The sequence below is a fragment of the Convolutriloba macropyga genome, chromosome 2 (assembly GCF_964194025.1).
Source record: "Convolutriloba macropyga chromosome 2, txConMacr16.3, whole genome shotgun sequence".
Taxonomy (NCBI): domain Eukaryota; kingdom Metazoa; phylum Xenacoelomorpha; order Acoela; family Convolutidae; genus Convolutriloba; species Convolutriloba macropyga.
The window spans coordinates 79,235,153-79,248,940 of record NC_134469.1 but is presented as its reverse complement, the minus strand read 5'-3'; the positions used below and the strand labels follow the sequence as shown (position 1 = coordinate 79,248,940).

Genomic DNA, 13,788 nt, shown 5'->3' with positions numbered 1-13,788 from the left:
TAACTTACTAAAGGGAGTTCACGGGATTTTGGGAAAACGTCAAACACCTTTCAGAAACAAGAAATTTTCTAACTCACGAAAAAATTTTAGCAGGGACTCCTTTGATGCACACTTTCTTCCATCTGTCAGGCTCTTTGTGGGTAGAATCATTTCGTACGCCAGTCCATCAACTCCGTAAATCCTCTTACGAAGTGCCAGTCCGTATTCGGAGGGTTTGTGCCCACTGTAGACATGGTCTAGATTTTTCCCGTTCAGACCAAACTGCACAGGAGGTTTCTTCTCCACAAACCGAAAGACTGTGTGCTCATCAAGATCGTCGTGGTTATCCGTTTGATCCTCGTCTGGGTTATCTTCAACGTTACCAGTTTCTTCCGGAAGTTCCGCAATCTCGTCAATACTTGCAAGCGCGCTGGTGACCTTCAAGAGAACAAACTTTTTAAAATGATAATGTAAGTTAAGTTGTCAAATTAGACTAACGTAATTATTGAAGTTGCGCTTCACGGATAGCAAATCATCGACGGCCTGACTTGTTGAGCCTCGCAGAAGGTCGACCAAGTCATGCATCCGTTTCTCATTCTCTAGCAAAACTTCAGTCATTCCTTTATGTTTTGCACAACACTAAAAAGAAACAATCATTAGTGCTTTAGCCGACTAGGATTTCAATGATGCAAGTAAAAGATAATCATACCGAGACAATAGTTCCCTTCGCAATCTTTGACGAAGATTGTGGATTCAAGCAATTGCCGCTGGATACTTCCGAAGCTGCTGGGCAAATTTCCACAGTCACAGGTTCCACAGCTTTGAGAGGCTTTGTAATTCGCTTTAACTCTTCTAGCTCGCTTGAAAAATCATCAATACCTTGCAGCACAATTGAGTAACCACACAATTTACCATCCCTGTTAAGCATTATGTTACTACCCGCTTCCAGCTTCACTTTCTCGAAATAGCTTAAACAGCCCCACATATCTGAATCTGCGTCAATAATTCGAACGTCATCCTTCTGATTACTCATAATTAACCAGTTGAGTTTAGCAGCAGACATTTTCAAGACCTGAAAAAATTTAGAAGATTGAGATCAAACAGAAAATCATTGGAACGTAAACCGCACAATTAAATCAAGATTGTCATTCTGAGGAGAAAACTGATTGATAGACACAACTATAAATGAAACTGTTAAATCTGATTCCAGTAATCAATATGTACGAACTGTTCAGCTAAATCTGATTCCAGTAATCAATATGTACGACCTGTTTAGCTAAGTTAACGAAATTACAGTTTAACCTCAGCCGAAAAAACAGCCATTCTCAACTGGGCTTAAGTCTTCAGAATGCACTGAGACTGTATCAGAGCTCGAGTCACCAGTCAAGTCTATCACTTCTGCATTTGCTTTTTCAAGTTCTTTCACTCTCTTTGTGAGCTCTTCTAGTTTCTTTTTGAGTTCCTCCATCTCACGCAACAATTTATTTTCAAAACTTGTTTGGTCATGTCGAACATTACCATCTTCCCTCAACGACGGAGTCTTGCAATGAACGCCTTTCTCATTTACAACAATTTCATACTGTCTCATCTTTACAACTGAAAAAATTCCCAAGTTGATGTGTACGTTCAAAACGAAAATCAATTATACCTGGGAAACATAACCCAAACTCTAGGCATTTTAGACTCCTTAGACACAGCAGACCTCTGACAGTGACCCTTACTTGATTTTAACAACATCTCGGCCCGATGAAAATTAATTATTTAAAAAAGACCTGTTTTAAAACTCAATAATCGCAAATTATTCGAAATAATCGCAAATTTCCGTATGAAATACTAACTTTTTTCCCAGGCGAATAGTAAGAAAAATACTTTCTGTTTTACACTCTAGGTACCCATGGTATACTCCTCCATACCCAGTTTGGTTGAATTTGAACAACTCCTTGACCCGATGAAAAAGACCTATTTTCAAAAAATGTTTAAAATTAACTATTCGAATTAATCGAAATTTCCGTACGATAAACTAAATTTTTTTTCCTACAAAAGCTATACCAAAAAATTCTTTCTGTTTTACAATCTATTTATACATGGGATACTCAATACCGAGTTTGGTTTGATTTGAATAACTTTTTGACATAATGAAAAAGACCTATTTTTAAAATTCCTCATTCGCGAAAATCGCAAATTTCCGTATGAAATACTAACTTTTTTCCTAGACAAGCTATAGCAAAAATTCTTTTCGTTGTAGATTCTATATACAATAGGGATACTCCATGCCGAGTTTGGTTCGATTTGAACAACTCCTTGATCCGACGAAATAGACCAATTTTTAAAATTGAATAATTGCAATTTAAACGAAATAATCGCAACTTTCCGTATGAAAAAATAACTTTTCTCCTAGGCAAGCTGTATCAAAAATTCTTTTTTTCCTACGCTCTACCTACACAGGGGATACTCCATGCCCAGTTTGGTCTGATTTGGACAACTCCTTGACCCGATGAAATAGATCTATTTTCAAAATTCGTTATTCTCGAAAATCGCAAATTTCCGTATGAAAAACTAACTTTTTTTGTAGGAACGTTAGGCTGACCATTTCTTTTGCATAACAACCCAAATAGTTCTGGTAGTCTGGGATATCAATTTGGTTGACTTTGAAAAAGTCCTTGATCCGATAAAATTTCTCTATTTTTGAAAATAGAATAAGCGAAAAAGTCGAGAATTCCGATTGAGATAAAAACTTTTTTTCTAGGAACGTTAGGCGGACCATTCTTTTTGCATTACAACCTAAATGTTACTGGTAGTCTGAGATATCAATTTGGTTGACTTTGAAAAAGTCCTTGATCCGATGAAATTTTATATTTTTGAAAATAGAATAAGCGAATAAGTCATTATTTCCGTATGAAAAACTAATTTTTTTCCTAGGCAAGCTATAGCAAAAACTCTTTTTGTTTCAGACTCTATATATACAGGGGATACTCCATACCAAGTTTGGTTCGATTTGGACAACTCCTTGACCCGACGAAATAGACCTATTTTTAAAATTCAATAATTGCAATTTAAACGAAATAATCGCAACTTTCCGTATGAAAAACTAACTTTTTTCCTACGCAAGCTATAGCAAAAAATCTTTTTGTTTTACACTCTACCTACACAGGGGATACTCCATACCAAGTTTGGTTCAATTTGGACAACTTCTTGATCCGATAAAAAAGTCCTATATTTAAAATTCCTTTTTCGAGAAATTCAAAAAGTTCCGTATGAAATACTAACTTTTTTCCTAGGCAAGCTATACCAAAAATTCTTTTCGTTGTACATTCTATATACACTTGGGATACTCCATACCGAGTTTGGTTCGATTTGGACAACTCCTTGACCCGACGAAATAGACCTATTTTTAAAATTCAATAATTGCAATTTAAACGAAATAATCGCAACTTTCCGTATGAAAAACTAACTTTTTTCCTACGCAAGCTATAGCAAAAAATCTTTTTGTTTTACACTCTACCTACACAGGGGATACTCCATACCAAGTTTGGTTCAATTTGGACAACTTCTTGATCCGATAAAAAAGACCTATATTTAAAATTCGTTATTTGCGAAATTCGCAAATTTCCGTATGAAAAACTAACTTTTTTCCTAGGCAAGCTATACCAAAAATTCTTTTCGTTTTACACTCTAGATACACATGGGATACTCCATACCGAGTTTGGTTCGATTTGGACAACTCCTTGACCCGACGAAAAAGACCTATTTTTAAAATTCGTTATTTGCGAAATTCGCAAATTTCCGTATGAAAAACTAACTTTTTTCCTAGGCAAGCTATACCAAAAATTCTTTTCGTTTTACACTCTAGATACACATGGGATACTCCATACCGAGTTTGGTTCGATTTGGACAACTGCTTGACCCGACGAAAAAGACCTATTTTTAAAATTCGTAATTTGCGAAATTCGCAAATTTCCGTATGAAAAACTAACTTTTTTCCTAGGCAAGCTATACCAAAAATTCTTTTTGTTTTACACTCTATATACACATGGGATACTCCATACCGAGTTTGGTTCGATTTGAATAACTCCTTGACCCGATAAAATTTCTCTATTTTTGAAATTAAATATTCGAAATAATCGCAAATTTCCGTATCAAAAGCTAACTTTTTTCCTAGGCAAGCTATAGCAAAAATTCTTTTCGTTGTAGATTCTATATACACTTGGGATACTCCATACCGAGTTTCGTTCGATTTTGACAACTCCTCGACCTGACGAAATAGACCTATTTTTAAAATTCAATAATTGCAATTTAAACGAAATAAAGGCAACTTTCCGTATGAAAAACTAACTTTTTTCCTATGCAAGCTATACCAAAAATTCTTTTTGTTTTACACTCTACATACCCTGGGGATACTGCATACCGAGTTTGGTTCGATTTGAACAACTCCTTGACCCGACGAAATTTCTATATTTTTGAAAATAGAATAAGCGAAAAAGTCGAGATTTCCGATTGAGATACGAACTTTTTTTCTAGGACAGTTAGACCGACCATTCTTTTTGCATTACAACCTAAATAGTACTGGTAGTCTGGGATATCAATTTGGTTCACTTTGAACAACTCCTTGACCCGATAAATTTTCTCTATTTTTGAAAATAGAATAAGCGAAAAAGTCGAGATTTCCGATTGAGATACGAACTTTTTTTCTAGGCAAGCTATACCACAAAATTCTTTTTGTTTTACACTCTACACACCCTGGGGATACTGCATACCGAGTTTGGTTCGATTTGAACAACTCCTTGACCCGACGAAAAATACTATATTTAAAAAATAAAAATTTGAAATAATCGCAAATTTCCGTATGAAATACTAACTTTTTTCCTAGGCAAGCTATACCAAAAATTCTTTTTGTTTTACACTCTACACACCCTGGGGATACTGCATACCGAGTTTGGTTCGATTTGAACAACTCCTTGACCCGACGAAAAATACTATATTTAAAAAATAAAAATTTGAAATAATCGCAAATTTCCGTATGAAATACTAACTTTTTTCCTAGGCAAGCTATACCAAAAATTCTTTTTGTTTTACACTCTACACACCCTGGGGATACTGCATACCGAGTTTGGTTTGATTTGAACTACTCCTTGACCCGATGAAAAAGACCTATTTTTCAATTTCTAAAACTTCTAAAATGCGGAAAAATCGTAATTTTGAGCTAATAATGGAATGTTTTCAACGATTCTGTTGGTAATCTAGGGTTTCCCCTGCAGAATCCTCAAAAACAAACCACGCAAAAGTTAATAGAAGCAGTACAAATAAATGATAAAGAAAAAAAAAGCTCTCAGATGGGACAATTCTGAATTCAGATTAGCTAAATAAGCATCAAATAAACAATTTCTCAATATGGAAGTATAAAACTACACGGCAAACACTAAAACAACATTGCTATAACAATTACTGGACTAGCACAATACCATTCGATAATAAACAATCAAAAACATCATCCGCAAATCGACTTTCGTTTATTGGGGACCATCGTTTACCCCAGCTGGAAAATTGCCTAGGCACTTCTTTTTTCGCAGGAATTCTTTTTTTCGGTAACGCTACAACCTTCTTCTTGGTATGAAAACCGAGACATCTGATCCTGCCAACTTTTTCAATGATCATTTCGCCATATTTTTATCTCTTTTTCTCGATAAGACTCCTGGCACGTTTGCAGTCTCCACTGCCAAAAAAATTGACCCAGCCATTGTAACGCCATTGTTTTTTTTCGCCCGTTTTCTGATTTGGTCTTAATTTGCCCAACTTGATCGATTTCGCATTCTTAAATATCTTCCAGACTTTCGCTAGTACTTGCCCAGGTTCGCACTTAGCTTGAAAATTGACGAACCTTATAGAGGTTGCGAGATCTAAATCTACTTGACGTCTTGTCCTATATAATTCCTTGTCTTTTTTAAAACCTTTGAAACATTTTACTCTGATCTCCTTTCTGCGTCCTCCTGGACTCAAGAACTCATTTACATTAACTCCCTGTCCAGGTACATGGTCGTCAAAATACCTTGACTGCATCTCACTTGATCTAAAATACTCAGTTCCTGCTATTAAAATGACCTTGGGCACGCCCGACACTCTGTTCTGCGCTCTACAGCAGCGCGCGCAGCTATTCTGCGACGTGCAACACTCGTACGGTACGACACGTAGCACGGGCGGGGGTATTCTGGTGTAGCTGCCGGACTTGGGGGGGGTTGGGTGGGGGGGGGGGCTCTCTGACACTTTCTCATTGCTTTCACTAACTTACTATCACCATTTGAATGTTTCCGATACATTTCATTTCATATGCACCTCTTTGCAGGTTAATTATAATGGTCTAGCCGGACAGCGCTTCATAGCACTCCTCCTGCTGTCAGATGACATGCTCAGAATGTATGCAGCTGGTCAAGTGACAATGCGGCAGCTCATTCGAATATTTCACATTGCCAACACATATAACTTACCTGTAGAGAGGCGAAATACAACTTGCGTTGAAATTACATATTTCACATGATCTCGAGGTGTGAAATATGGTGGTAGTTGTTTTAGTTGTGGTGGTAGTTGTTTTAGTTATGTGTTTTAGTTGTTATATATCCAGCCTCGCGGGGCGGAGGCCCGGGCTTATTTCAAAGGGCAATTTCTCAGAGATTACTGAACGGATTCTTGAAAATGAAGGTGTTTTGGAATCAGGAAGAAAAGGGCTATCATCTGGAACATAAAAAAGTTCGGAAAAACAGTTTTTAAATTTTGATGATTCTGACCCCTTGGTCGAAAACAGCTCATTTTCGACATTCTTCAGATAAAGCAAAAAAACAACACCTTCGGTCACAGATAACATTGCAACAATATACATGACCATAACGCAAATTAGCCAAGCTTTATTTTAAGCTATAGAACGCTCTCTAACTCTATCTATGCTCGAAGTTATTAACAAAAACAATTTTGAAAATTCGAATTTTTTCGAAATTTCGACCTCAAGTACGTTGTACTCTTTGACCAATTTCTCAAAAAATTTTACGTTTTTTTAGATTAAAATTGGTTTAGTCACAAAGCTGCGATACTAAGCTGCACGATGCGTACTTGAAATCATAGTTTCGAAGTACATACACAATTTTAAAACTGGACTCATTGTGAAAAAAGGCATTTTTTTCACTTTTCTTCCAATTCCTTGCAATTTTTTTAACCCTTTCTTTCGAAAACGATAGTCTTTGTATACATATCTAAAAAGATGAGTTTCTAAGCAGTATAACAAGCATAAATATGCCAGATAAAAATTCTGTAATGGTAAAATACGTTGACAAATTTTAAAATTCACCCAAAAAAAATTGAAAAGTTTCAAAAACTTCTTCCAATTTTCATGCGTAAAAGATACTTTAAAGACCCTTTCTTTTCGCGCAACCTTTCTTTCACGCCTGATCTTTTGAAAACCATGACAGATTTTAAGTGCGGAGTCCCTTAAAAACAATAAATTTAATGTTTTTTCTGTTAGTACAGTGAAAAAAACTATTACATTTTGAGAACCAATGCAAATTTTTTCACCGAAGAATGTTTTCAAAGCAGGCAGGCTATATTTTTATTTTGATTTGCCTTAAACACACAATTTGAACCTTTCGTATCATATTAGCTTTAATCTGAACAACATTTTGACCCGGTCACAAAAACTGACCGCACTCGATGAGGCTTAACTTTTTCGATCACCGAAGATTGTTTTGGACACCAAATCGTCAATTTTACTCCAATTGTGCTCATTTTTGGTTGACAGGCTCCACTTTAGCCATTATTGGTCATGAAGTTAAACAATTGGTCTGACCGAACCATTTTGGGCAAGTTTTAATCTATTTCCAAAAAAAAGTATCCGAAATTTTTTGACCACCGATCATTGTTTTGGTGACCAAATCGTCAATTTCAGTCCAGTTGTGCTCATTTTTGTTGGGCAGGCTCCACCTCAGCCATAATTGGTGATGAAATTAAACAATTGGTCTGACCGAACCATATTGAGTTAGTTTTAATTTATTTCCAAAAAAAAGTATCCGAAATTTTTTGACGACCGATCATTGTTTTGATGACCAGATTGTCAATTTCAGTCCAATTGTGCTCATTTTTGGTGGGCATGCTGCACTTTAGCCATAATTGGGGATAAAATAAAAAAATTGGACTCAGGGAACCATTTTGGTTAAGTTTTCAATTATTTCCAAAAAGTATCCGCGCTCGATGAGGCTTAACTTTTTCGATCACCGAACATTGTTTTGAACACAGAATCGTCAATTTTACTCCAATTGTGCTCATTTTTGGTGGGTATCCTCCACTTTAGTCAAAATTAGTGATGAAATTAAACAATTGGTCTGACCGAACCATTTTGAACAAGTTTTAATCTATTTCCAAAAAAAGAATCCGAAATTTTTTGACCACCGATCATTGTTTCAGTGACCAAATCGACAATTTCAGTCCAATTGTGCTCATTTTTGGTGGGCGGGCTCCATTTTAGCCATCATTGGTGATGAATTTAAACAATTGGTCTGACCGAACCATTTTGAACTAGTTTTAATCTATTTCCAAAAAAAGTATCCGAAATTTTTTGACCACCGATCATTGTTTTGATGACCAAATCGTCAATTTCAGTCCATTTTGGCTCATTTTTGGTGGGCAGGTTCCACTTTAGCTATAATTGGGGATAAAATAAAAAAAATTGGACTCAGGGAACCATTTTGGTTAAGTTTTCAATTATTTCCAAAAAAGTATCCGCGCTCGATGAGGCTTAACTTTTTCGATCACCGAACATTGTTTTGGACACAGAATTGTCAATTTTACTCCAATTGTGCTCATTTTTGGTTGGTATCCTCCACTTCAGCCGTAATTGGTGATGAAATTAAACAATTGGTCTGACCGAACCATTTTGAACTAGTTTTAATCTATTTCCAAAAAAAAGTATCCGAAATTTTTTGACCACCGATCATTGTTTTGATGACCAAATCGTCAATTTCAGTCCATTTTGGCTCATTTTTGGTGGGCAGGCTCCACTTTAGCCATAATTGGGGATAAAATAAAAAAAATTGGACTCAGGGAACCATTTTGGTTAAGTTTTTAATTATCTCCAAAAAAGTATCCGCGCTCGATGAGGCTTAACTTTTTCGATCACCGAACATTGTTTTGGACACAGAATTGTGAATTTTACTCCAATTGTGCTCATTTTTGGTTGGTATCCTCCACTTCAGCCATAATTGGTGATGCAATTAAACAATTGGTCTGACCGAACCATATTGAGTTAGTTTTAATTTATTTCCAAAAAAAAGTATCCGAAATTTTTTGATGACCGATCATTGTTTTGATGACCAAATCGTCAATTTCAGTCCAATTGTGCTCATTTTGGTGGGCAGGCTGCACTTTAGCCATAATTGGGGATAAAATAAAAAAATTGGACTCAGGGAACCATTTTGGTTAAGTTTTCAATTATTTCCAAAAAAGTATCCGCGCTCGATGAGGCTTAACTTTTTCGATCACCGAACATTGTTTTGGACACAGAATCGTCAATTTCAGTACAATAGTACAAATTAAATGCTCAGTTGGCGTATAGCTGTCATTTGACCACGCGGGGTCAATTCTTTGCTGCATCATATAGAAAAAAATGATCCAAAAATAAAATTTTTCGATAATTTCACTACTTTTGTCTCCTTTCAACACTTTCCAGTTCCACTTGCATCTAACTATTTTTTGAAGAATTGCAGGTATAATTTGAAAAAAGATTATAGTAAAATATCAAAAACCAAGGTTGGGGGGTCAATTATTCGCTGCACCATATAGAGAAAAATGATCCAAATATAAAATTTTTTCCATAATTTCACTAAATTTGTCTCCTTTCGACACATTTTTCAGTTTCAGTTGCACCCAACAAATTTTTTTGAAAAATTTCAAGCATAATTTGAAAGGGGATAACAGGAAGATTCCAAAAACCTAGTGTGGGAGGTCGGTTTTCAGACAAATGAAATGCAAATATCATTTTTTATATTATTTTTAAATCATTTTTTTCTCTATGACGGAGCGAAATTTCGACCACCAAACTAGGTTTTTGAGTTCTTGCTGTAATCTACTTTCAAATTACTCTTAAAGGTTTGCAAAAATTTCAGTTGGATGCAAGTGAAACTGGAAAGTGTTGAAGGGAGACAAAAGTAGTGCAAATATCAAAAATTTTTTCTTAAATCAGTTCTTCTATATAGTACTGAGCGAAAAATCGAACATCCCAACCTAGGTTGGAGGGGTCGGTTTTTCCCTCAATTTTATAGAAAAAGTGATTGAAAATCAAGTTTTTTGATAAACCTTAAACATATGGATTTGTGGAATTTTGGAACCCTCTCTGTCTTCATCTTCAAGGAATAGCACTGCACCCCAGGATGTAATTTTTTTTCGGTCTGGTGAACGCACGAAAGTCTGGACATGAACGCACGATGGTCTGGATTTGAACGCACGATGGTCTGGACATGAACGCACGATGGTCTGGACATGAACGCACGAAAAATTTGGCGTTGAACGCACGAATTTGAGTTGGAGCGCACGATGGTCTGGACAAGAACGCACGAAAGTCTGGACATATACTGTTTCGGTCTGGGATGGTCTGGACATATTTGTCTTCGAACGCACGAAAAACGCACGAAAAATTTGGAACGCACGAAAGTCTGGACATATCCACTTTCCGTCTGGGACGGTCTGGACATAGGCACTTTGAGTCTGGGACGGTCTGGACATAGGCACTTTCCGTCTGGACCTGTCTGGACATATCTGGTTTCGGTCTGGGACCTCAGCCTGGGATCCGTCTCCCAACATTCTGCTTTTTTAAGTGACAAGACATTACGAACAGTTGTTTTGTACGAAGTGCCATTTAAGGATATCGGACTTTATTTACTTTGGAATTTACTTAATTTTGGGGACATTGACGTTTAATTGCTTCTCAATTGCCTCAAACCCCTGCAGCTAAAATTCTCTTTTCATATTATGTACAGGCAACAGTATCATTTTCCTCGTATGGTAATCATTATACCTAAAAGCTACAAAAAAATGTAAAGCGAATTCATTTTCAAACGCTCTCGCTCGTGTATTATGATTATGAACTGATTTTGTTTACTAGCCCGAGTAATTTCACTCGTCTCTTATTTGTCGACTGTTGTACCCTAGTCGAGGCCAAAAGTTTATCTTGAAAGATATTACAAGAGACATTACAGAGTAGCTTAAATTCTTAGGATGGTAGCTTAAAACAATCGATGATTTTCCCACGATCTCATCGATACATTACTAGACATATCATGGAAACTCAACAAAAATTTAAGAACATAAGTACATGTTTTAAAATGCCACATTCTAAAATGTCAGATATTGCTATACATAGAGACATATTTGAAAACTTTTGGAATTTAAAACTTGGAAAGTGCGTTTTTGAAAAAAAGGTTAATTGAATTTGATAAAATCCCCGCACAAATCTGTCGTTAATCAAGAACCGCGTATTGGTTCGAGATATGAGCCAAATTTGCAAAGGGCTTTAGTCATATAAAACTTGATTGAAATGGTTGCGGTAAAAAAACCCCCACCGAAATAAACCCCCACTTGACTATTAACGAGCTGCAGCCGTGGGACGTGATATGAAATTATCACAACCGAACAATATATCACGATCGAAATTCAAAATTAAAATGGGGTTTATTTCCGTGGGGGTTTATTTCCTATCTTGTGGGGATTTTTTCCGTGGGGTTTTTTCCCTAGACCCGATTGAAAAAATGACAACTTTTAAAATATCTCAGTTTTGAAATCTAGAACTGTAAATGGGAAAATCTGGCATTTTATAGTCTTTTTTTTTGCAGAGATCTGGCATTTTATAGTCTTTTTTTGCAGAGATCTGGCATTTTATAGTCTTTTTTTTTGCAGAGATCTGGCATTTTAAAACTCGCAGGTTTGTTTCGAGCTGGGTTACGTGATCTGCAGTTGTCATTCCGATTTTTTTTAAACTAGATTCTCGACGAATGCCAGACGTTCTACTGAGATTATTGTTGTTACGTAACATTTACAAGTTTGCCGAGCAGATTTCTTGTTTTGTTAAAAAATCATGATCTTTCATGACTTTGCAAAATTTGTTCGATTACAAAAACCCCTCCCACTACCCACCTCTAGCTAAAAAAGTTGTCATTATATGGCAAAACGGAGAAGACTCAAATATTTGTAGAAAAACATAAGTCTTGATTTTACATTCCGGGGTTTTAGGTGCTGAATGCAAAGGTTTTCAACTTTTGACTGCGCATTACTTAGAAAATTCCAGAATATTAATTAGTTTATTTCTTAAATAAATTCGGCACATTAAATCTACAGAGGGCATAGATTTACTAGCTCTAGCTATTAATCTATAGGGGAAAATAAAATCCGACAATGTATAATGTTTGCGTCTGAGTTTGGCAATTTCTGCTTAAGATAAAATAAAAAAAGCAGTCGGAAGACGAGAGTTGAAAAAATACTTGGTTCCTCTCATCACCTCGAGGATTAGTTTGGGTACATTTTAGGGGAATGGGGGCGGAGACGATACTGATAGCAATAGTGGGGCTACTAATCAGCAAGGGGTGGGCGAGAAGGGGAGTCCCGGAATGACCCTGGGGGAACCATTCGGACCGCAGAATCTATTTCAGGTGAGATTCTCAAGTAGGAAAGATAGATACCATTTAAATTTAGATAGACGATTAACTACTTAATCAATATGATGGTATCATTACGTTTTTGTTATATCTAAAAATATGCAACTTTAAATCACTAGCGCATGCTTGGTTGTTAAGATGCTGCTTTTTGCAAGTTTTTGTGGTATATTTTTTGATCAGATTTATAATTTAACACGTTTACATTTAATCACATTTAATTTGTGAAGAAATGACTGTCTACTGTCTGTAATAACGTGGAAATTTTTTTTTCACTTGGACTGTTTATAATCAAATACAGTTTTATCTAACAAACTTAAGTGCTTTATATATTAAATTTTGACTGCATCACTGTGTGCTCTGCATAGAAATTGGACGCGTTGAACCCTACAAATGGAGTTAAAAACTGGAAAACACTCACTGCGTTGAAAAATGTTTTTTTTTTAAAAAATAAAAAACCGCCTTTCTTTCAAAATTTTACCGCTAAAAACTGCGAGCTTTACAAAACAAGATGGTTCTTGTGAGTATGTGCGTAGCACAGTATATTCCAACATAAATCTCGAAGTTGCAAAAAACTTTTATTTCTGTCAGAGAAACCGTTGGGGTTATCCGAGAGCAACTTATTTGCACTGGAGAAAATAAGTTGGAATATTTGAACCCAAAAATGCCCTCTCTTTTCGGCAGACAAAAAGTGCAACTTCTTAGAACAATCTAGAAAGATAGGTGTTGTACATTTTAAAGGACGAAAAGAGAGACAAACCGTACCAACTCATATATCACTTATTACACACAAAAAATCATAAATACAATTCTCAAAAACTTTTTTTTGGCAACTGATCTTCACTTATGGTTCGCGACGATCAATTAGCTACTTTTCGTTTTCTCCTGTATAATTAGGCTTGGACTGGTTGAGGCAATTGTTTCGGTAATTTAAACTTTGGCTTTAAACTTTAAAATGAAACTTTTTTTAAGTTATTCGAGAAACTTCGTGATTTTTGACGTCTCATGAACACAATGAATTGTTTTTTATTGAAAAAATTTCGCAGATGTGTTACCAGAGAAGTTTAGGAAAATGAATAAAGGTTTTGAACAAAAGTGAAGCCGCAGTTTGTAAAAAATGATATGTAATTTTTCT

The 13,788-nt window shown here is 35.8% G+C and overlaps 2 protein-coding genes across 3 annotated transcripts in view; both read left to right on the top strand.

The window, feature by feature from the left end:
• The window catches only part of LOC142334765 (methylglyoxal reductase DkgA-like), a 431,775-nt gene that overhangs the window by 146,323 nt on the left and 271,664 nt on the right, over window positions 1–13,788 (top strand). The gene's annotated exons all lie outside the window — the stretch shown is intronic.
• The window catches only part of LOC142334750 (uncharacterized), a 202,222-nt gene that overhangs the window by 47,279 nt on the left and 141,155 nt on the right, over window positions 1–13,788 (top strand). For both annotated transcript variants that reach the window (XM_075383018.1, XM_075383016.1), the window contains exon 3: window positions 12,528–12,650. In XM_075383018.1, coding sequence (XP_075239133.1) covers window positions 12,528–12,650 — 123 coding nt within the window. The remainder of the gene's footprint in view (window positions 1–12,527; window positions 12,651–13,788) is intronic.